Genomic DNA, 24,656 nt, shown 5'->3' on the forward strand with positions numbered 1-24,656 from the left:
CACAAAAGCCTTAATCTACCAGAAAAAGTGGAAAGAGATTTATGTCTTGAGGGCACTGATAAAAACTAGAGCCAGGAGAGGAAAATGAATGAAAAGGTCTAATTCTGGAAGAAGAGTAAGGAATATCTGTTAGACCCCGTATTACATCAGAAGGAGAATATTGGTGACATTTGTGAAGACTACATCCCCAAATCCAGGTTCACAGTGCCTTCCTAACATTGAGTTTTAATCCAAATATCAGAGAATTCCGCTGCTCTCTGCTCCATGCCAAATCCATGGCCTGCACTAAAATGCACCAAAAAAAAAAAAAAAAAAAATACAGGAAAGACAGCAGGAAGATCTGGAGGAGACAGATTTTATCTAAAAATCCCAAAACAGTAAAGTGGAAAAATACAAAGCTAAACAGAACAGGATTCCTCTCGAAAATTATCATTCACTTTTAACAAAAAATAATCGCTAAAAAGAATTTGAAGCTGCTGTAAGTACACTAAGAGTAACAATAGCAAAAACATACATAAACAGATGTATATTCTGACTATATTAAGAGAAAATTTTAAGCCAGAGACCCAGCAACAAGGTATGCTCATCTCCAAACCTAAAGTTAATATTTAATTCAATATCTACTGCATACTGTGTTATGTAACATGTTCAGCTTTCACAAGAGAGCGAGAGAAGGGATACGGGCAGGCAAGAAGAAAATGCAATGTATGGAAAGTAGCTGGTTTTCCCTATCCACAGGTGTCTATACACACATTATTTTAACACTGAGTACCTTTGCATTGTCTTCTTGATAAGCCTGTGTGTGTAAATGCAATTAGAAATGATCTAGAAAAGAGAAAATTGTTGCCTGCTTGCCTTTCAGAGAAAAAAAAATATTAAAATTTCTCACTAATTTTTAGACAAAAATAATGATTGTCTAGTGAAAGTTTGGCAAACATATCTCCTATTACTTTAAATAAGAACTAATAATGAAATATGATGTGAAAATGAAAAGTACAGAACAAAGCTCAAAATGTCCCACAGGAGGATGCTGTGATAGCAGACACAAGCTATAGAATTCCTATAAGAAAAAAAAATGTGGAAAACAGAAATTTTGAAGAATACAAATAAATTGACCTAATGAACATCTATAAAACACTACACAAAACAACTGCAAGATATATAGAGAAACACATATACTAAAGTCAAACACACTATCTGAATATGATCAAAGTCAATTAAATATAAGTACCAAGAAAGATATGTAGAAAATGTGTAAGTATGCATACTTCTAAATTTCCCATTGGTCAATGGAGGAATAACAAGATATTTTTTAAATGTTACACTTAAAGATTATAAATACATGATATAAAACTCAAGAAATGAAAATACAGCAATTAAAATCAGATTGAGAACCATTAAAAATTATCCCCTACATAAGACCAACAAGAGAACTGCCAAAAGTTAGAATAAACATTTTTTCAGATCTTTAGAAATTAACAAATGGCTTGCAGTGTTAGAGGGAGTGTTTATTCAAGAAAAATAACTGACTTGGGTAAAAATTATGATTTTTGTGGAACTTGAATTCACTCCAGTATTTTCTCCCATTAGTTGAAAACTAATAGCTCAAATTTTCAGTGAATACAAGTAGACTGACAACTTCCAGGAAAAGAAAAAACATGGCTGGAACATCTTTAAATTCTCATTTCCAAAGAAATGTCATGACATGACCTATTTTGTTCCTAAAATAGGTTCATATTGACCTAAGTCACATTTTACACAGTGTGAAGAGCCCTTTTTCTAAAAACATTTGTTTTTAAAAATTATAGGTATTTTGAGTTGTCTGGGGCAGTGAATGACCATGAGGCAAACAGCAGACCAACAAAAAGTCTTAGAAGGAAAAGCTGAGGAATAAGATATTTATACAGAGCTTTGAAAAGATATGATAAATTTCTGGGAATCTGGCAGACCACACACATGTATCAGACTAAGTGCATCCCCAAGTCTGTAAACATACTCAGGAAAGACCTAAACTCTCACCTCTGATTGATCTTGAGCCTCTGTGCAAGCAGAAATGAAAGGAGAGGTGCAATTGTTAACTGCCTGAATGAGTGACAAAGGCATGCTCCAAAAGGTACAGAGAGACTTTCAGCAAGAACTAGGAAATTTGGGGCACCTGGGTGTCTCAGTGGGTTAAGCCTCTGCCTTTGGCTCAGATCATGATCTCAGGGTCCTGGGATTGGCTCTCTGCTCAGTGGGGAGCCTGCTTCCCCTTCTCTCTCTGCCTACCTCTCTGCCTACTTGTGATCTCTCTGTCAAATACATAAATAAAATCTTAAAAAAAAAAGAACTGGGAAACTTATTGATTCCAAGCATTTAAAGAACTCTGATCATTAACACACAACCTCAGTGGCTACATATAACACAAAATACACTTTAGGGAAACAGTCAAAAATTTGTAAAACAAGTAACAACTGCAATGAATAGCAATAATATTTGATGGAGGGATATGTGATTTCCAGAGTTACCACACGTATTATTTGGAGAGAATAGTTTCAGTTTTCAAAAATTATGAGACATGAAAAAGACATAAAGTATGATCCATATACAGGAAAAAGGCCATCAACAGAAACTGTCTTTGAGGATGATTAGATATTGGATTTACTAGAAAAATACTTTAAATCAGGTATTTTGAATAATTTTAAAGAGCTAAAAGGAGTTACATATAAATAAAAGAAGGAGGGTATTATAATAATGTCTCACTAAATATGGACTATCAAAAAAGGCATAAAATTATTAAAAAGAAATAAATGGAATTTCTGGTATTGAAAAATACAATTGAAATATAATACCCATTAGAGTGGCTCCACGTCAGATATGGGCAGACAGAAGAAAGAATCAAGGAACTTGAAGACAGATCTATTGAGATTAAACAATCTAAGGAAGAGAAAGAAAGAAGAATGGAGCAAAATAAACAATATCTAATAGACCTAAGGGTCACTATCAAGCATATCAACATACACATAATGGGAGTATCAGAAAGTAAGGAGGTAGATAGAAGGGACAAAGAGTAATCAAAGAACTAGTGGCCCATAATTTCTCAAGTCAGGTGAAAAATATTGATGTACACAAAAAGAAGCTCAGTCAACTCCAATTTAGGTAAACTCAAAAAGAACCACTCAAAAAGATACATTATAAAAAAAGGTAAGCCAAAGATAAAGAGAGAAACTTGGAATAAGCAACAGAGAAGGGACTCATCATGTAAAAGGAATCTTCATTAAGATTAATGACCTTTAATTTTTCATCAGTGATCATGGAGGCCATAAAACTGTGAATTAAAATATTCCAAATGATGAAAGAAAAACATTTGTCACATAGGAACTCTATATACAGCCAACAGGTAAATTAAGGGTTTAATAATACATAAATGATTATCTATTTTAGAAAGAACTGTTCCAGTAGTATGCAAAGCTATATAAAAATATTAAAAGTAATATAAGCAAGGTAGTGGTAATTTGACTTATTTTATTGTCTTTATTTATATAGTGACTTTATTCTTCCTGTATTTCTAAATTTTACTTAAAAATCTCCATTTTTGCTTGAATAAAATAGAAAACAAGAAATAGAACATAATACATTATAATAAACCTAAAATACATTATTGTGTAATTTTTCATATATTTTAGATGGAATATAGGCATTTTATTTAAAAGTCAGAAAGAAGATATCAAATTTGCTATTTCTACTCTACAGCTAAATAGTTCCTTTCCACAATCAAAAAAATTCTACATAAGTAATTTCACAGTATGTCATTACATTAGAATCATCATGTTACCTGTAAGCTTAAATTATCTTTATAGGGTTGGTCTTTCTGCCAAATATTACTGTAATTTTCTGCTAACAGTGGTATAGCTGGATTCTCATTTTTCACTTGATAAATTATGTGCTGAAATTGTGCTGAAGATTCCAATGGCTCAATTCCATAGCTGATGTTTTCAAACTGAAGGAATCCCCTGAATATTTAGAAAGCAATGATATAAAAACCCTACAAGTGATCCCATCAAAGCTATAATCTGAAATGTGAAAAAAAAACCTTAAAAAATTTAAAGGATTAAATTTTAAAACTTTAAACTAGGTATTCAAATAATTTCAAAGAACTAAAAGAAATAATATATAAGCAACTAAAGAGAAATACTTTAATGATGTCTCAATAAATAAAGAACATCAACAAAGGCATGGAAATTATAAAGAAGAAATCAATAGAAATTCCACTTTGAAATATAGTAAGAAACACATTATGAAAACACTTTATTTTCCCATTTTTTCTGGTATACCATTAGTAACTGAGATATCACATCTACCTTACTTTTGCTCATATATTAAAGAAAAATATATATGCAAATTAATTTATATTACCTGTGTAGTAGTCATATTTATTCAAGATATATTAGTTAAGAATCAGGGATTTGTTGAAAATCAAGTACTTATTGAGAATTCCAATCATGATCATGTTCTCAGAGTTTAGAATAAAGGGAAGCAGGTATATAGAGTGTATATTTAAAGAGGTGGATATCTATGAAAACCACATTAAATGAATACCAATTTTTCTGAGTTGATATGAACAAATTCTAGAAGTCAGGCAACCAAAACCAAAAGGAAGTTAGGGAGAATCTTTTTTTTTTTTCTTTGCTCTGGACCAGTCTCCCTCTAATAAACTTAATATCTTTCTCTTGCCACCACCACTGATTAAAATAACTTATCTCTGTCCTTTTACCTCCCAGGGGCCTTCTTAATTAGTTGATTTATGTCTGATACTTAGTGCACCTAAACTCAAAGCTTACGATATGTATGTATTGAAATGATTAATTCATATCATTTTCCATAACTATTTGAGATAATTGAAAGATAATGCAACAATATTATTTAGTTATAAAGTTTCCTTTACTGAAACTATCCCCTTCTGCACAGTATCTTGAAAAAAATAACTCCAGTCAGGATTCCCTGGAGTGATTTCATTTGAATGGACACTAGAGTTCAGCTGCTAATATTGATATAAAGCAACCTTTCAGATTTAGATTCTTCTTAAACATTCCCAGATTTATATCTGCTAGCCACTGTTTCATTTTAAAGTTTTCCATGTATAAGTATCAGGTAAGATCCTATTACCTGAGTCCAGAACAAATGCTGAGTGTTGCAAGGGAATTTGGAATATCTGCAAAATATCCTTGGTAATGGCAATGCATCTAAAAAACAATATAGAAAAGTAAATGAATAAATTCTTTATGAATAAAAATGTATTTGCTAACATTACAGAAGATTAAAAATGTTAAAATAATTGAAAATAATGATTGTGTATCATTTAGATTTGTTAATGCAGCTTTTCAGGGAAAAAGGGTATTTGATAATCCTCCTTATTTCGCACCACCAAGGTGCCAATGAGTATTTTTTTATGTCTGGTTTTATCTCTATCATGTACTATTTTTATGTACAACAATCAACCACATAACAGGTCGTAATTATGCAAAATAAAATATTTGTATTAAATTGTCATCATGGGACAGACATATCCCAATGTTAGTGATATGGCCACTTCAATAAAAAAAAATATGAAAACAAATATCTATGACATCTAGAGCTTACCTTAAAATATGAAGACTCTAAATGCAAAAATCCAGTTTCATTATATGTATAAACCAAAAAGTCCTGGGATAAAAATGAGCTAAGGGAAACAAAAATAAAAATGGTTGAGTCACGAATTTAATATTAATATAAACATCAAAATAAAAATAAATGCGAAATATCTAGGGTTCATATAATAACTTGCTTTAATTAGAGCATACTGACTCCTCTGTATCAGATATTAACATATGAGCCTATGTATGTCTTTATCTAACAAACATTTACTAGGTGCCTACTGATAGATCCTCTTCTAGGTATTGGGATAGAGCAGTAAACAAAAGACAAAACCACTGGTCTTCATGATAGTGAGAGACAAATACTGCTAGCATGTTAGATGTTAAATGTTATAAATAAGGCCTGGGTGAGGGAATTTGGTTGTAAAGGTAGGATGGCATGAAAAACCTCACTGAATAAACTGAACCTGAAAACAAACCCCATGGATTTGTACAGATATGTTATTTGAGACACAGGAGAAAAGGAAAAGACCCTGAGGCCAAAATATGCCTTCTGTATATAAAGAACAGCTAAGGGATGATGTGACTGGAATGAAAGGTTGATTGAAGATGAGAGACAGTAGTAAGAGATGGTGTCACAGAGATGAGAAGCCATTAGAAGATTTCAAACAGATATATGATAGGATCAGACCAATATTTTATGTTATTTTTTTAAGTTTTATTTATTTACACAATCTTTACATCCTACATGGGGCTCTGACTCACAACCTTAATATCAAGAGTCACATATTCTTCTGACTGAGCCAGCCAGGCATCCCTCAGACCAACATTTTAATAGAATCAGACTGACTGCTATCTTGAGAATTATCTGTAGGGCAAATAAGCAGAGAGAGCAATTGGGCTATTATCCAGGCAAGATATGATAGTGACTTGAACTAAAACAGTAGCAGTGGTAGAGGTCCAATTACAGGTATATTTTGAAGGTTGAACATGGAATTTAATAATCTATTGTGGGAAATAATCCATTGTAAAGGAAAACAAGAGAAAAAATTGATATCAAGGATGACTCCAAGGTTTCATTTTGAGAAACTAGAGTTGCCATTTACTGAGATGACTGTAGGAAGGATAAATTTGGGGAAAGTATCAGAAGTAAATTATGGGGGCACCTGGGTGACTCAGTGGGTTAAAGCCTCTACCTTCGGCTCAGGTCATGATCTCAGGATCCTGGGATCGAACCCCGCATCGGGCTCTTTGCTCAGCAGGGAGCCTGCTTCACCCTCTCTCTCTGCCAGCCTCTCTGCCTACTTGTGATCTCTGTCTGTCAAATAGATAAATAAAATCTTAAAAAAATAGTAGTACATTATGGATATGATAAGCATGAGAATTCTAGCAAACACCAGATTATCAAATAAGTAGTCAGATAAACAAATATGGTGTTCATTGGAGAGGAATAAAGTAGAGCTATAACTTGGGAGTAATCAATACATGAATGTATTTAAAACTGCAAGAGGGGATGAAATAACCAGATGATTGAATGTAGCAAGGGAAAACAAGATTCAAGAAAAGTACCATGGAGTATTCTAAGATTGGAGAGATGGGGAAGAATCTAAAAAACAAACAAGACGAAACAAAGAAAACTGAGAGAGTAAACACAATGGTAAGAATTAAACCAGAAGTCTGCAGTGTTCTGGAAGTCAAATAAAGAATTTTTGGAGGAGATACTGATCAGCTAGACAAAATACTGCAATTTGGTCAAGAAAAATGAAGACTAAAAAATAACTGGCATTCAGAAACATGAAGAAATTTCTTATAAAAAAAGAAGACTTTCTTCTCAGAAAATATTTTAATCGAGTTTTACAGACATTAAAGACCAACATATGTTTAATGGTCATGAATTAGGTGAGAATAGTCATAAGTGAGGAGTTTTCCTCCATGTTTTTCAACTACGGAGATGTAAGGCAGACAAATTGCAGTAGTTACAAATATATATTTTCAAAGATGTAGGCGAAGAAGAGGCTGTTTGCCTCCACTTGCATGAAATGTTGAGAAACTGTAAATTAGGAGACAGAAAGTATATTGATTGCATGAGTGTTGCCTGGAGTGGTGGGTGGGAACCCGGATTAAATGTGAAATGGCATGAGGATCTTACATAGGATATGAAGTGATCTACAACTGATTTATGGTAGCTGGTTTCAATACTGTATATAGTTATTAAAAATTATTGAAATAGACACTCGAATGAGTTTTATGACATATGAATGTACCCAATAAAGTTGTTAAAAATAAATACAAATATAATTAACACATTCATAAAATATGTCATTAGTTGAATTTCCCACCAATAACCACTTGATGCATAACTAAGTTTGATTTTACATCAGGCACACTTTTTTTTAACTTTTTTTTTAATTTTTAATTTTTATTATTTATTATTTTTTATTTTTTTAAAATTTCCTTTCAATGTTCCAGAATTCATTGTTTATGCACCACACCCAGTGCTCCATGCAATATGTGCCCTCAATAATACCCACCACCAGGCTCACCCCACCCTCACTCCCTCCCTCCAAGAGCCTCAGTTTGTTTCTCAGAGTCCACAGTCTCTCATGGTTCATTCCCCCTCCAATTTCCCCCAACTCCCTTCTACTCTTCATCTCCCCTTGTGCTCCGTGTTATTGCTTATGTTCCACAAATAAGTGAAACCATATGATAATTGACTCTGCTTGACTTATTTCACTCAGTATAATCTCTTCCAGTCCCATCCATGTTGATAAAAAGTTGGGTATTCAACCTTTTTGATGGAGACATAATACTCCATTGTAAATATGGACCACATCTTCCTTATCCATTCATCCACTGAAGGGCATCTTGGTTCTTTCCACAGTTTGGGGACTGTGGCCATTGCTGTTATGAACACTGGGGTACAGATGGCCCTTCTTTTCACTATATCTGTATCTTTGCAGTAAATACCCAGTAGTGCAATTGCAGGGTCATAGGGAAGCTCTATTTTTAATTTCTTTTTTTTTTAAGATTTTATTTATTTATTTGACAGACAGAGATCACAAGTAGACAGAGAGACAGGCAGAGAGAGAGGAGGAAGCAGGCTCCCCACTGAGCAGAGAGCCTGACGTGGGGCTCGATCCCAGGACCCTGAGGTCGTGACCTGAGCTGAAGGGAGAGGCTTTAACCCACTGAGCCACCCAGGCATCCCTATTTTTAATTTCTTAAGGAATCTCCACACTGTTTTCCAAAGTGGCTGCCCCAACTTGCATTCCCCCCAACAGTGTGAGAGGGTTCTCCTTTCTCCACATTCTCTCCAACATTTTGTTTACTGTCTTGTTAATTTTGGCCATTCTAACTGATGTAAGGTGGTATCTCAATGTGGTTTTGATTTGAATGTCCCTGATGTCTCATGATGATGAACATATTTTCATGTGTCTGTTAGCAATTTGTATGTCTTCTTTGGAGAAGTGTCTGTTCATGTCTTCTGCCCATTTTTTGACATGATTATCTGTTCTGTGTGTTGAGTTTGAGGAGTTCTTATAGATCTTGGATATCAGCCCTTTGTCTGTCGTGTCACTTGTGAATATCTTCTCCCATTCTGTGGGTTGCCTCTTTGCTATGTTGATTGTTTTCTTTGCTGTGCAGAAGCTTTTGATCTTGATGAAGTCTCAAAAGTTCATTTTCCCTTTTGTTTCCCTTGCCTTTGGAGACATGTCTTGAAAGAAGTTGCTGTGGCTAATGTCAAAGAAGTTACTGTCTATGTTCTCCTCAAGGATTCTGATGGATTCCTGGCTCACATTGAGGTCTTTTATCCATTTCGAGTTTTTCTTTGTGTATGGTGTAAGAGAATGGTCGAGTTTCATTCTTTTACACATAGCTGCCCAATTTTCCCAGCACCATTTATTGAACAGACTGTCTTTTCTTCACTGTATATTTTTTCTTGCTTTGTTGAAGATTATTTGACCATAGAGTTGAGGGTCCATATCTGGGCTCTCTACTCTGTTCCACTAGTCTATGTGTCTGTTTTTATGCCAATACCATGCTGTCTTGGTGATCACAGCTTTGTAGTAAAGCTTGAAAGCAGGTAACGTGATGCCGCCAGTTTTGTTTTTCTTTTTCAACATTTTCTTAGAAATGTGGGGTATCTTCTGACTCCATACAAATTTTAGGATTGTTTGCTCTAGCTCTTTGAAAAATGCCCATGGAATTTTGATCAGAATGGCATTGAAATATAGATCGCTCTAGGCACTATAGACATTTTAACAATGTTTATGAGCATGGAATGGTCTTCCAACTTTTTGTGTCTTCTTCAGTTTCTTTCATGAGTGTTCTGTAGCTCCTCAAGTACAGATCCTTTACCTCTTTTGTTAGGTTTATTCCCAGATATCTTATGGTTCTTGGTGCTAAGGTAAATGGAATCAATTCTCTCATTTCCCTTTCTGTATTTTCGATGTTCATGTATAAGAAAGCAACTGATTTCTGTACATTGATTTTTGTATCCTGCCACATTACGGAATTGCTGTATGAGTTCTAGTAGTTTGGGGGTGGAGTCTTTTGGGTTTTCCATATAAAGTATCATGTCATCTGCAAAGAGAGAGAGTTTGACTTCTTCTTTGCCAATCTGAATACCTTTTATTTCTCTTTGTTGTCTGATTACTGTTGCTAGGACTTCTAATACTATGTTGAACAAAAGTGGTGAGAGTGGGCATCCTTGTCGTGTTCCCGATCTCAGAGGGAAGGCTGTCAGCTTTTTCCCATTGAGGATGATATTCACTGTGGGTTTTTCATAGAGAAATATTATGAAGTTGAGGAATGTTCTCTCTACCCCTATACTTTGAAACGTTTTAATCAGGAACAGATGCTGGATTTTGTCAGATGCTTTTTCTGCATCAGTTGAGAGGACCACATGTTTCTTCTCTCTTCTCTTCTTGATTTGTTCTATCACATTGATTGATTTGCAAATGTTGAACCACCCTTGCATCCCATGGATAAATCCCACCTGGTCATGGTGTATAATCTTTTTAATGTACAGTTGGATCCTATTAGCTAGGATCTTGTTGAGAATCTTGGTATCCATATTCATCAGGGATATCAGTCTGAAATTCTCCTTTTGGGTGGGTCTTTGCCTGGTTTGGAGATCAGGGTAATGCTGGCTTCATAGAAAGAGTCTGAAAGTTTTCCTTCTGTTTCAATGTTTTGAAACAGTTTCAGGAGAACAGGTGTTATTTCTTCTTTGAATGTTTGATAGATTTCCCCAGGGAATCTGTCAGGTCCTGTGCTCTTGTTTTTTGGGAGGTTTTTCATCAACGCTTCAATCTTGTTACTAAATATTGGTCTATTCAGGTTGTCAATTTCTTCCTGATTCAGTTTTGGAGTTAGCAGTTTTCTAGGAACACATCCGTTTCATCTAGGTTGCTTAACTTATTGACACATAACTGTTGATAATAATTTCTGATGATTGTTTCTATTTCCTTGGTGTTGTGATCTCTCCCTTTTCATTCATAATTTTATTAATTTGGATCCCCTCTCTTTTCTTTTGGATTAGTGTGGCCAGGGGTTTATCAATCTTATTGATTCTTTCAAAAAAACAGCTTCTTGTTTCATTGATATGTTCTACTGTATCCCTAGTTTCTATCTCATTCATCTCTGCTCTAATCTTGATTATATTCTTGTGTGTGGGGTTGGCTTAATTTGTTATTGATTCTCCAGTTCTTTGAGGTGTAAAGAGAGCTGCTTTATTCAGGATTTTTCAATTTTTTTTTTTTTGAGGGAGGCTTGAATGGCTATATGATTCCCCCTTAGGATTGCATTTGCTGTATCCCATAGGTTTGGGGCTGATATGTTTTCATTTTCATTGGTTTCCATGAATATTTTAAGTTCTTCTTTGATTTCCTGATTGATCCAAACATTCTTGAGTAGGACGGTCTTTAGTTTCCAAGTGTTTGTATTCCTTCCAAACTTTTTCTTGTGATTGAGTTCCAGTTTCAAAGTATTGTGGTCTGAGAATATGCAGGGAATAATCTCATTCTTTTGGTATCAGTTGAGTCCTTTTTGTGACCCAGTATGTGGTCTATTCTGGAGAAAGTTCCATGTGTGCTTGAGAAAAATTAGTATTCTGTTGTTTTAGGGTGGAATGTTCTGTATATATCTATGAGGTCCATCTGGTCCAATGTATCATTCAGTGCTCTTGTTTCTTTATTGATTTCATGCTTGGATGATCTATTACTGAGAGTGGTGTGTTAGGATCCCATACAAGTAATGTATTCATATTGATATGATCAAGCATTCTATGTTACATTGCATTATTTAATTTAAGTTGTATACCAAAATATTTAAAAATTAAAATATGAGTTTTAAAGAAAAATGATATCTTACTGTTTTCTGAGATGCAGAGTGTATGGCTTTTCATCAATTGTAATGATATAAATCACCTAAAATAAAGCAAATAAAGATGACTTAGTAAATCAGAAATATATAAACTGATACTTTTCTCTCATGTTAACAAAAAGACTCACTTGGGGGGGTCTGGGTTCAAGATAACAACACAAGAAAATCTTGAACTCACACATTCCCATGGATACAACCAATATATAACTACATATGGAGTAATTTACTCTGAAGAAAACTGAAAAACCAGATGAACAGGGACTCTACAGGAGAAAACAAAAAGGACAGCATTGCAATGGTCAGGAGAGGCAGAGATACAATCTTGCAAAAAACAAATCAAAACAAACAAAAAACATTCCAGAAGGGTGATACATAATTGGGAGGGAAGACAAAGATTTTCCTAAGGAGTCAGAGGTTTGTGCCACACAGTAGACACCTCAAATGTTAGACCCTACATAAGAGACTGAGACCCCAAAATACCAGGCTTTGAAAACCAATAGATTACATCCAGGAAAACCTCAGAACTGTAGAGCATGGAGCACCCACTGTTAAACAGAGAATATGCAGGGTCACCGACCCTGGGACCGAGAGCAAAAACACTAATTTGAAATCATCTAGGCCATATTTAGTCTAGACCCATTTACTAAACTTAAAGCACCTACCAGAGTAGTAGTAAACCACTGGAATTTTCTCTGGGGACAGAGAAGCTGGTGGGCGCTATAGCAGCAATATCATCCTATTTTGCTAATGTCAGTGTTGGTGGGCATCATCTTGGAACTATCTCTCTAACTTGCTAGAGCTTTTGGGCACACCCAACTAAGAACCCTGTCCACATTATGGCAGCGCAGCCATTCTTTACAGCCAGGCCAGACAGCATCCCCCACCCACCCAGGGCCTCAGTGCAGCTCTGTGATGTATCTGGCTGTCATGGGTGCCAGCTCTGCCAACCCCTGTGTGGCAGATGAGTGTTCACAGCTTCTATAGTGACACCCCTGGAGGGTGTAACTCTAGTGGTCAGAGGAGACTGTGTTTTTAGGTTTCTTGTGACAACTACAAAAGGCTGATCCTTCAAGACTGGGAGAGGTAGTTGGTTTGCCTAATACATAAAAACAAATTCAGAAAATCAGAAAAGTGAAGAGATAGGAGAATATGTTCCAAATAAAAGACAAAACATCAGAAAGTCATTAATGAAATGCAGATGCACAATCAACCTGATAAAGAGTTAAAAGTAACAGTCATATAGATGTTCACCAAACTTGGAAGAATAGTGATGAGCACTGTGATATCCTCAACAAAGAGATAGTAAATATAAGAAAGTTCCAAACAGAAGTTAAAGAGCTAAAGAATACCATAACTGAAATGAAAGATGTACTAGTGGGGTTCAACAGCACTGAATGAAGCCAAAGACTGGATCATTGAGCTGGAAAGCAAAGCAAGAGAATTCACCCAGAGAAAGCAGTGGAAAAAAGAAGAATTTAAAAAATGAAGATAAATAAGAAACCATTGGTACAACATCAAGTGGAATAATACTTAGATTATAGTGATCCCAGAAGGAGCAGAGAGACAGAGAAAGGGCCAGAAAAATTATTTGAAGAATTAGTGACTGAAATATTCCCTAAAATGAGGAAGGAAACAGATAAAAAATTCCAGGAAGCCTAGACAGTCCTAAATAAAATAAATTCAAACAGATCCACACCAAGATATATTACAATTAAAATGGTCAAAGTTAAAGATAAAGAGATTTTTTTAAACCAGCAAAAGAAGCACAACTTACTACATGCAAGGAGAGCTCATAAGTCTTTCAGTAGAAACTATACAAGCCAGAAGAGAGTGATATGACATATTCAAGTGTCTGAATGGAAAAAAACTTCCAACCAATAATTCTCTTCCTGGAAAGGCTATTATTCTGAATCGAATAAGAGATTAAGATTTCAAGTTAGGCAAAACCTGAAAGAGTTATCACCACTAAACTGGCCTTAAAAGAAATGTTAAAAAGACTTCTCTAAACTGAAAAGAAATAACACAAATTAATAACAGGAAAACATATAAAATTAAAAAGGATCACTAGAAAAGGTAAACACATAGTGAAGGTAGTGGATCAATCACTTATAAAGCAAGTATGAAGGTTAAAAGGCAGAAATGATAAAATTAGTTAAAACTACAAGAATTAGTTGGAGGGTAATAAAAAGATGCAACATGTGACAAGAATATAACACATGAGAGGAGGAGAAAAATGTAAAGTTTTGGAATGTGTTCCAATTTAAGTTGCTGTCAACTCAAAACATAAAATAGGAAGTTATATGTAAACCTCACAATAATCACAAATACATTAAAAAAGTAAACTACACAAAAGTAAAATGAGAAAGAAATCTAAACATAGCACTAGCAAAAGACATCAAACCACAGGGGAAGAGAGAAAGAAAAGAATAGAGAAGAACTACAAAAATAGCCAAAAAAAAAACCACACACACACACACAACAATTAGCAAAATGGCAATAACTACATGTCTATCAATAATTACTTCAAATGTAAATGAACTCTACAATCAAAAGGCATAAGGTGGCTGAATGGATTAAAAATACAAGACCTATCTGTGTTCTACCCACATGAGATGAATTTCAGAAGAAAGGACACACACAACCTGAAATCGAAGGGATGAAAAAAGATAGTTCATGGGATAGAAAAAAAAAAGCTGGCATAACTATATTCATAACCAACAAAATAGAATTTAAAATAAAGACTGTGAGCACCTGGGTGGCTCAGTGGGTTAAAGCCTCTGCTTTGGGCTCAGGTCATGATCCCAGGATCCTGGGATCGAGCCCCACATCGGGCTCTCTGCTCAGTGGGGAGCCTTCTTCCCCGCTGCCCCGCCTCTGCCTGCCTCTCTGCTTACTTGTGATCTCTGTCTGTCATATAAATAAATAAAATCTTTAAAATTTTTTTAAAAAAATTAAGTTGTCATGCAATGGCAATGTACAAACTGAAGTAGATCAGAAAAAAAACTTTTCACGTAAAAGCTTTTCAACAGAAAACAGTTTACTTGTAATGGAATTGCAGTCATCAAGATTAGATTTCATGTCCTGAAACATAGGTTTGATGTTGTTAACATTTTTAATCTTCTTTTTTAAAAATTCATATATATATATGAATATATATCCTACTTCAGAAGGTTAATTTGAGAACTAAATGAGATTAGTATATGAAACTACTCTAAAGGAAATTATTTCATTGTAATTTTCAAGTACATTTTCACATACATTTTATTTTTATTATAATTGTTCAATAGTAGAACTTAATCATGATCAGTTCCAATTTTGCATGTCAAAATAGAGTTAATGAATTCTTAATTTTTTAACTTAGCCTTTTTTCAAAAAGTTTTCCTTCAACCTGAAAAATTTTCTCAGAGTTACCATATATTGACTACAGCACTTTAACCTCCAGTTTATAATGCAAAAAATTATAACTATACTAATTTGAAGTATTTTAGCCAAGAAAATAATCAAAGTGGATGCCTTCAATTTAATCACTTTTTTAATATAACAAGTAAGCATTCTTTCAACTACTTTTTACATTTATTATTTATTTATTTTAATATCATTATAGGCAAGTAAATGTGAATTTTTTTTTCTTTTCTTCTTCTTCTTTCTTTCTTTGGCCATTACTTCTAGGAACACTTTTGTTTCTGGGTCAAATTTTCCTCAAGACTATTTTTTCTGTCACTTGGTGGCCATTCACAAATTTGTTTAAATTACAGGCTAGGCCATCGTTATACATATTTCATTCTGATTTTTTCTACCAGTATGATTCCTGAAACGAGTTTAATATTTATTGGAAGTTGTGTACAAGTATGTTGGAAGAGATGGAGAAGTGAGAAAGACACAGGAGTTAGCAGAAGTGTGGGAAGGGAGGATCAGAATGTACAAAATAGCACAGGGAAAATACTGTACTTTGCAAGTGACTATAGAGCAGTATGATCTGACTTAATACAAAGGTAAATAAAACGAGACTTAAAAAATTAAATTATAAAACAAATATTCTTGTCATTTACCTGCTTCTCTGAATCTTCACTATCATTCGACCTTATCTTCCATGGAACTGTGATATGCAGTAATATTCCTTCAGAATCTGCAATAGGAAAAAAATTTTTTTCTTCTTCTGGAACAGTTCTCTCAATCAAGCATGGGTTCTTAATCTCCAGTACATGCTGGGGTCTCAAGATGTAAGTGAATTTATGTAGATGTGCCTGCTTTTCTTGGTGCACAGCTTTCACTAGATTTTCAGTGGCACACTGAGAACGGCTAAGATCCAAACAAATAAATAAAAATTAGACATTACAGTTCTATAGGACCATCTTGTTTGTTTCCAGAACCACATCAGGGCCCCGTTTCCTTGGGACTCTGAGGAATAAATTGAGGGCAGTGCTCACACCTCTAGAACCTCTGGCCACAGACGGGTTGATCCAGGAAGACTGGCGGCATTTCAGCCACTAGGACCTTCCACCTCTGATGCGGAGTGTGGAGTGTGGATAACATCCTCAGTCACCTACTCTAACCTGCGGGAGGGGGAGATGCGGGGGGAAGGCACCAGCAGGGCATCCGGGAGTGGGGGTAGTAGGGGTCCCAGAGAAAAGGAAATTGCTCCCCCGGAAGTCTGGCCTGCTTGGAGGCAAAAGGAAAAGGGAGTCGAGGCTCCAGTGGTCTTACCCACGTGGGCATGCAGCCCTCCAAACACAGAGAGCAGTGCAAACAGAAGGAACATGGCTGTCCGGAGCGCTGCCAGCACCTCCGAGGCTGAAGGCCGTTGGGCAGCTCTGAGGCTCGTGGTCAGGAGTACTCAGGAAAGTCCAGCACACTGGCCCATTCGGGCGGGTGAGCATTGTGCTTGCTTTCAGCTCGCGCTGGCTCACCCTTAGGGCTCCAGAGTAGATCAGCGGCTTCCACAGCTCTAAGGAAGGGAAGCACCAGACAGAAGCTTATGCCTTTGCATACAACTGATTTGTTCTGGCTAAGTTTATGTTGACTAAACCCTCCAATAGCGACAAAGGGGCAAATGAGCGGGATTTGCTTTTCTGCTGAAGTTTTTGGTAATTTTAATTCCCCGTGCCATGGTTTTCTGGCATATTTTTTATTTGCTTTGATGGAGGAGAGAGAGGGAAATAGGAATGTTAACCACTCCTGGGAGAAATTTTCTAAATGGTGCTCCTGCTGACTAATCTTTGCGAATAAGGAAAAATCAAGAATATTGAACTTGATCTTGGACAAGGCAATCAAAACACTTTTCTTGGGGCACTTGGGTGGCTCAGTGGGTTAAAGCCTCTGCCTTCAGCTCAGGTCATGATCCCAGAGTCCTGGGATGGAGCCCTGCATCGGGCTCTCTGCTCAGCAGGGAGCCTGCTTCCTCCTCTCTCTCTGCCTGCCTCTCTGCCTACTTGTGATCTCTATCTGTCAAATAAATAAATAAAATCTTTTAAAAAAAACCACTTTTCTTCAACTGTGTGCCTATTCTTATAGCATTAAATTGTAATTAGCTGAAGAGAGGGAAAGGAAACCTAAGTGTTTTGTTAACAGTTACTCTAAGCACTAGCAGGGAAGCTATAGAGGTGGAAAGGGCAGTAAGGCAAATAGGAAATATGTCTCCAGTGGACAAGAGAATGTCTTTGTATGTTCTAAGAGAAATCTTAAACCACACATACCCAAAACCTAACTCAACTTCTGCCCACCTCTCATCTATACCTTCTTTTATCCCAGTACAGCCTTTTGCAAGGATGAATTGTGTGAACAGTTGCAACGTTAAACTCCAGTCAGGATTAAAACTTGAACCTGCTGCTAGTACATCTGGGATCCTCAGAAATTCTTTTTAAACTAAGGCAGGCTACTGACCATAGTGATCTAAAATAAGTTAGTGGCAATGAAGGTGAAGGAAAGTTATGTTCGAATGATCCTGATATCTACTTTTTTTTTTTCCCACACAATTCACCCACTAAAGTGTACAATTGAATAATTTTAGGATTTTTCATATAGTCACAGATGTGTGTTTCACCACCCCTCACCCCCAGCTCTTTAGTCCCCTCCTAAACAATCCCAGCCCTATACAATCACTAAACTTTGTCTCTCTAGATGTCCCCGTTCTGGTATTTCATACCAATGGATAACATATAGGGTTTGTGACTGACTTTATTCACTTAGAATAATGGTTTCAAAGGTTCATGCAATTTGTGTCAGGGTTTCCTTCCTTTTTATGGCTGAATAATATTCATTATGCATAGATCACTATTCATACAACGTTTATCCATTTATCAGTTGATGGATTTTTGGAAAAGGAATCTCTTGGTCTCTGTGGTGAGGTACTTCCACCCCTGAAACAGGAACATCTTCTTTATGGTGGAGACTCTTTATGAAGGTTCTCATTAGACTCGGGCTAGGGTGAGGGTTCCCTTATCCATGTACAAGGCTTTGAGGTATGCAGAAGTGCACTTATCTCAGTAAGAGGGAGATAGGGCAGAAGGCACTGAAGCAAGAAAATCTTACCCATGACTATCCAAGGGTTCTGGGGCTGGTCTTACCTAGCATCATTTCCTCTCAACATCCCAAAGCCTGGAATGGATAAGGCAGGGAACCGTGAGTTATTGGAAAGGTGTGGACTGTGGGTGTCTTCTGAGAAGGGAGCAGCGAGCATGGCCCTGGGCATCGGAGGGTGGGCAGCAGCAGTGAACAATGGAATGCTTACAGCTTGGGATGTATAAGCTTCTCTGATTCAAAAGAGGCAATGTTGCTTATTTTTTCCTAGAGGATCACAGCAGGTAGGAGAATCAATAGACGCAAGCTTACATATTTTCACTCCCAGGATTTATTTTTGTGAAATTCAAAACTTTAAGCCATAACAAAAGGAGAGAATAGCAGATTTTTTTTTTCACACTCAAGAGCAAAGCTGTTAACAGTGAACGTCTTGATAATATTCTTTCTCCAACCTTTGGCTTTTTGACATCGTTTAGTCACTGTTGTGAAACAAGCATAGAAAAAAGAAATACTAAATTTTAGTTGTTAATAAAAGCTATCTAATTTTATGATGCAAGTACAGGTGTAGCAAGTAATTAGTATATAGAGCACCACTGCTTTTAGTGCCACAGTCTATGCCTATGCTCCATGAAATTCTTAAACCCAGCTTTCTTTTTCCTAAATTATCTGCAGCAGCCCCAGTAAAGGGAAATACTATAAAGTGGTAGTCACATGCATTTCATTTACACAGTTTTAACAATTCATGCAGACAAAAGAAAATCATCAACAAGGAAACAGAGGAAAAGAAAAATATGTGAAGAAATAAATAATAACTATTAGTCTATTTTTATCTTCAGAGGAAGAGTACTTCTGAAAGTCCTCTGTGCATTTCCAACAGTTGTCTCACATACATACACATGTTCAAAACCAAACTCATTGTTTACCCCTCCACGTCAACACCAACACAAACTGGTGCTGACCTAGCTACACAATATGTCATGACTAAAAGGTGTTGTCATCCATTGTTTCAGAAATGTTTAAGTCTTTGTAGTTCTCTCAAAGTATACCCATCCAGTCACCCCTTCAATTGAGTCTACCTCCGTTATATCTCCCAAAACTTTCCTTTTCCTTTCCTCTTACCTGATTCTGCCTCCTCCTGCATTTCTGTGTATTCGTTAGTCTCATAGCTGTTTCACTAGCCTCTGGTTCTTACTGAGTCTGACTGACTTCTTCCCTACTTTATCCCAGTAAAGTTTGTAAAAAGAAAACCATGCCATGCTGAATCATTCCCTTACCACTTCAAAAATACTTTATAGGAAAAATACTTTCTCACAGATGAGAAAACTACTTGCCAGAGCATACCAGGCACTTGTCTTGGCTCACCATTACCTTTGCAGAGTTTTCTCTCACAATGTTCACAAATTTTAATGTAAATTTTAAAATGTACTAAGAACACAAATTTGAAAACAAGCCTGTGTTTACATTTAACCTTGCTTATCTTACTGCTTTATCAATAAACATTATTTAAACACTTTTTCTTATATTTTATATTCAAACTGTCAATTCATTCTGTTGGTCACCTTGAACATTTATTCCTAAGACCATCTTTACTATCCCTGGTCAGAGGTACCACCCCTTCCCTCCTGGATCATGGCAGTAGTTTTGCCACTAACTGGTTTCTCTACTTCTACTCTTGTCATTATACAGACTATTTTCAACAAACTAGACTTTTATTTTATTCATTTTTTAACCTTTTAAGGTGGAAGTCATAGGCTTGAAACTTTAATTCTCCAGTGATTTCCCTCTTTCACTGAGAATAAAACACAGGTGGCCTTCAAGACTTCCCAGATTCTACAGGTGTTTACTGTCTGACTTACTACCACAAGTCCCTGCTAATTCTACTCCAGCTAAACTAACATCACTTTTATTCATCAAATATTCCTGACTTATTTTTTTATTGGATCATTCACGTGCTTGGAAAGCTCCTGCCCAGATGTATGCATGCTACCTCTGCCATCTCTACACCTGTGTCAGAAAGAGTTGATTTACAGCGGGAATGGAAAAGCTCTGTCTTTCTCTCTGGGAAAGCCTGGATGCCCGGTTTCACTTTTTGCCAAGACAATGGCAGTGGGATTTGTAATAGGCTGTTTACAATTCAAAATAAGGAAACCTGAGGCCTTGTGCATGAGGTGTCTCTGTGGTGTCTCTTGCTTGCCTGCCTTCTCTTAGCTGCACTGTACCCTTTACATTTAAATAAAAGCCTCCTGTGAGTTGACCCTGGGAAGTCAAGTACCTACTTTCAGACATCTGAACTGGGTAAATAGTTGCACCTCCTCCAACTCTTTGCTTACAAATCCCTTGCTGAATAGGGCTCACTCTTTCAAACATATTTAAGACCTCTATCCAGCTCTTTCCTCACCACCAACTCTCCCATTTACCCTTACTGAGAAATAAGACCATTTTATGTGTAGGGTAGTATTTGTAAATGTCTTCTCTGGTGGCAGGCGGTAAACAGAGATCCATTGACTTAACTCTCCATCAAAGTAAAATATGGAGGAATGGCACATTAGTAATTGGATGAACTCTTATTTTCACTCATGGTTGAATTTTTACATTTACTCCCAGTGATATGTCTAATAAGTCAAATATTATTATTTATGTATATGTCTCATAAATTTGAATACATACAGACATATTCATACATATATATACATATATATAGAGAGAAAGACAGAGAGAATATATAGGTACTTATATTGAATATATACAGATGCCAACCTTATTCCTTCTTTTAGCAAAGAATTATCTTTCTACCCTGGAGGGACAGTTAATTTATCATTTTGCCTGGCATCTAATAGATACTCAGTAAATGTAAATTCCATCCCCCTTCACCAGATATATCAGGCTATGTGTCAAAATTGTAGAGTTCTTAAGAGTTTAACCCTGGAGTCTGGTTGTCTTAAATGAAACTCCAGCTCAAAACTCACTGAAACTTACTAAAATTCACAGGGAATTACTTAAATTCTTTATGTCTGTTTCCTCATTTTAGTATGAGAATAACAATAACCATGGAGTCTTAGTGAAGAATAAATATAAATAGCAGGAGTTAATCTGTGTATATCTACTAATAGGAATCTCAAGTGTCAGAGAAGGATGCATAATTGCTCATAAATACTTTAAGAATATATTTAAATTCTCTTTAATGTAATTTTTCATTACAAATATGTTGCTTAATAAATCTCTAGCTAATCTCTAGCTAATATTAGTCAATATTAACATTTCTAAATTAATATAAAACAAAATTATCACACGCTTTTGGTCTTTGTTTTAGTATATGATATTGATAAATAAGAATAAATATGATGAAATGTGGAATAATAGCTTCCTTATAGCGAAGTATTATTAAATTTCTTTTGAAAAACCTTTTCATGAATAACATCAGTTTAAATAATTTGACTCTTTCAATTCACCTTTAACTCTATGACATGGTGCTGTTACTATCGCTGTCTTCTGATATAAACCTGTGTTTAAAAAAAAATAGCATTACTTTTAGGGTTATCATATTTCCAATTTTATTGTTCTATCAATTAACTATGTAAATAACCACTCACATTTTTGAGGTCCTAAATGAGTCCTCTAAATCTTTCAGCTACAATATTACATGTTGTGGAATTTATATAGCCTCCATTTTTGTTTTCCTTTGGCTCTTATACATACTCAATTCCTGTTGAAGAGGAGTGTTATTGTGTTCTGGTTCCTATTACATGGCAACAATTCCTTGGCCACAGATGATGAGATCAGGTTTGAACACCTAACTCAGAACTATAAATCCAGACAGAACATTAGCTGAATTTAGATATATTTGCACAGCTATTTTCCTTATCTCTTGAAAATGTGAACTAAGAAGCATTGGCTCTGGACAGCTTATTTTTATTTTCTTTGGAAATGAATCTAGAAAGGATTGAGATATGTATGCTGGACTATGTGCAAGCAGAGAAGTCATTTTGGAGGGAACTGATAGACAAGAAGAGATGTTTTCATTCATAAAGTCCTTGGGTGATGGAAAGAATAATCAATTTCCTGAATATCTAATTCATTACCATTCCTTTGGACTTCAGCTCTACATAATAACTTACCTTTGTGGCCCTAAAACCACTTACTGTTGATCTAAAACTTGGCCTGTTATAACCAGATTTTGTTATTTATGACCAATGATCCCTTAGTATAACATTTCTTCCAAAAGTCAGATTTGTTTCTAACAACTATTCAGATTTTTCCAGGATGTCTTAAGTAAGAGCAGTGGAAGGCTTATGCCAGACATCATTTGTTAGGGCCAGTTTAATGTTAAAACCTGTTTAACTATTAGGGTCTGTTTAGCCAGAGCAACTCCATATTGCCTAGGTAGCCATATTGTTGTTTACATCCACAGACTTCATTCCTGGAATAAACGCCCCCGTAGTTCCTGGTATGGTTCCTGGTATCGATTCCGGGAGTAAACACCTTAACAATAGAAGCCACTGTACCTTGGGTCTGTGGTTATGCCCTATAAAACCAGCCTGTGAGATCGGGAGGGGGTCGCTCTCTTCGGAGGCGGCCCTGGCTGGTCAGTCTAACTTCTAATGCTTGGCATAGGATAAGACTTTGCATAACTTTCACTTTGTCTCAGTCTCATTCATTTGATAACGGACTCCAACATTCTGGGGGCCTGTCCGCAATTAAAGGACGAGAACTGAGTCAGCATCAGAATTTCTGGGAAAAGCCTCTGGAAGTAAGATCTCGAGATTTTATCCTGCAGGATCTGGTGTCTGGTTGCGGAGCTCCAGGGTATGGCCCACCGGGGAGAAGCTGGACGCAGCATTGCTCCCCAGGGCTGGAGTGGATGTGGGGATGACCCATCCTTCCACTGGGAGATTGCCAGGGGGTTCAAGTCCCCCTAGGTGGTCAGGGAGCTGCCAGGGCATTCGAGTCCCCCTAGGTGGTCAGGGGACCAAGAAAATCCCCACCAGTGGCAGGTTGTATTTTTGAGTTGGAATTATATCTTGCACACCCTTAGACTTGATATCTGGTTAAGGAAGGGCTGCTGGGTCTGGTCTGCGGTTGTCTTTGTCTTGTCTTTTTGTTGTCTGTTATGTTGTTTGTTGTGTTTGAAGACATGGGGCAAGTGGAGAGTAAGAGACCTATGACACCCCTAAGTCTTGTTCTCTAGCATTTCAAGGATTTTCAACGTAAAACCACCCAGTTGGGTGACAAGGTTTACCCAGGAAAACTCTCTAAAACTGGGAATCCTTTCTCTGCCTTCTGGAAGCACTCCCCCTTCTGTTTCTGCACCAGCTTGGGTGTGGCCTGCATAACTGGCCTCTAGACCATCCTTGGTGCTTCCTGCACCATGACGCCTTCCCTCTTCACTGTCAAGGAGCAAGAAGAGCAGCCCCCCACTCCAGATCTTCCCACCCGTGTCTCAGGTAAACATTAAAAGTGGAGTGGGTCCAGGTGAAACGTAAATCAGTATTTGAACTAAGTTAAGTTTGTTGGTTTAATTAAGATAGACAGGTCTTTAAAGTTACAGCAGTAAATGTGAAACTTCAATCAAAGTTCACTGAAGGTCAAATAAGCTCATACTATTTGTTAAAATCTGTTAGCAAAGAAATAACTGAACTGATGATTAATTGTCTGTCTCAAAGTTTTAATGGGTAATTGTTAGAGTAACTTTCAAAGTCTTTGGTAACCTGAAACTTCAAAGTTTTGGTTGGATGACAAATGGAATTAAATTTGTTGGACATCTAGGTCTTAACCAAATAGGATAAAATGCTAAAGCATTGAGTACTTGATGTAGGTTTGTGCTTTTGAATTCTTACTGCAAAGAAACTAAGAATATTTAATTTTGTTACTAAACATGTTTTGTGCTTAACTGATTCATAAATTTGCCATCTACAGAATTCTGTTGTAACTGTTCACAATTGGTTCATACTTAACCATCACTAGAAACTGAAATATTTCTAAGAATAGAAAATTCTGCTAACTGTAACTAAGACTGATGGAAGTAAGGAAAATAACCCTATATGTAAAAAAAGTAGGAGATACATAAGAAAGGTAAGGAGTGGGAATACATTTTGTTAAAGATAAAAGGTAATTTTGTCCTAAATGAGATAGTTATTTGAAAGG

At 36.2% G+C, this 24,656-nt stretch overlaps 1 protein-coding gene across 1 annotated transcript in view; it reads right to left on the reverse strand.

Moving 5' to 3' along the window:
• Window positions 1-18,531, reverse strand: part of ADAM18 (ADAM metallopeptidase domain 18) — a gene marked incomplete at both ends in the record, with an annotated part of 160,731 nt that extends 142,200 nt beyond the window's left edge. The window contains 7 exons of the mRNA XM_080796291.1: window positions 3,815-3,992; window positions 5,146-5,222; window positions 5,620-5,698; window positions 11,988-12,043; window positions 16,049-16,298; window positions 16,704-16,944; window positions 18,528-18,531. Of these exons, the coding sequence (XP_080652417.1) occupies window positions 3,815-3,992; window positions 5,146-5,222; window positions 5,620-5,698; window positions 11,988-12,043; window positions 16,049-16,298; window positions 16,704-16,944; window positions 18,528-18,531 (885 nt within the window). The remainder of the gene's footprint in view (window positions 1-3,814; window positions 3,993-5,145; window positions 5,223-5,619; window positions 5,699-11,987; window positions 12,044-16,048; window positions 16,299-16,703; window positions 16,945-18,527) is intronic.
• Between the last annotated feature and the right edge of the window lie 6,125 nt (window positions 18,532-24,656).

Source organism: Martes martes (genome assembly GCF_963455335.1).
Source record: "Martes martes genome assembly, chromosome: 2".
Taxonomy (NCBI): domain Eukaryota; kingdom Metazoa; phylum Chordata; class Mammalia; order Carnivora; family Mustelidae; genus Martes; species Martes martes.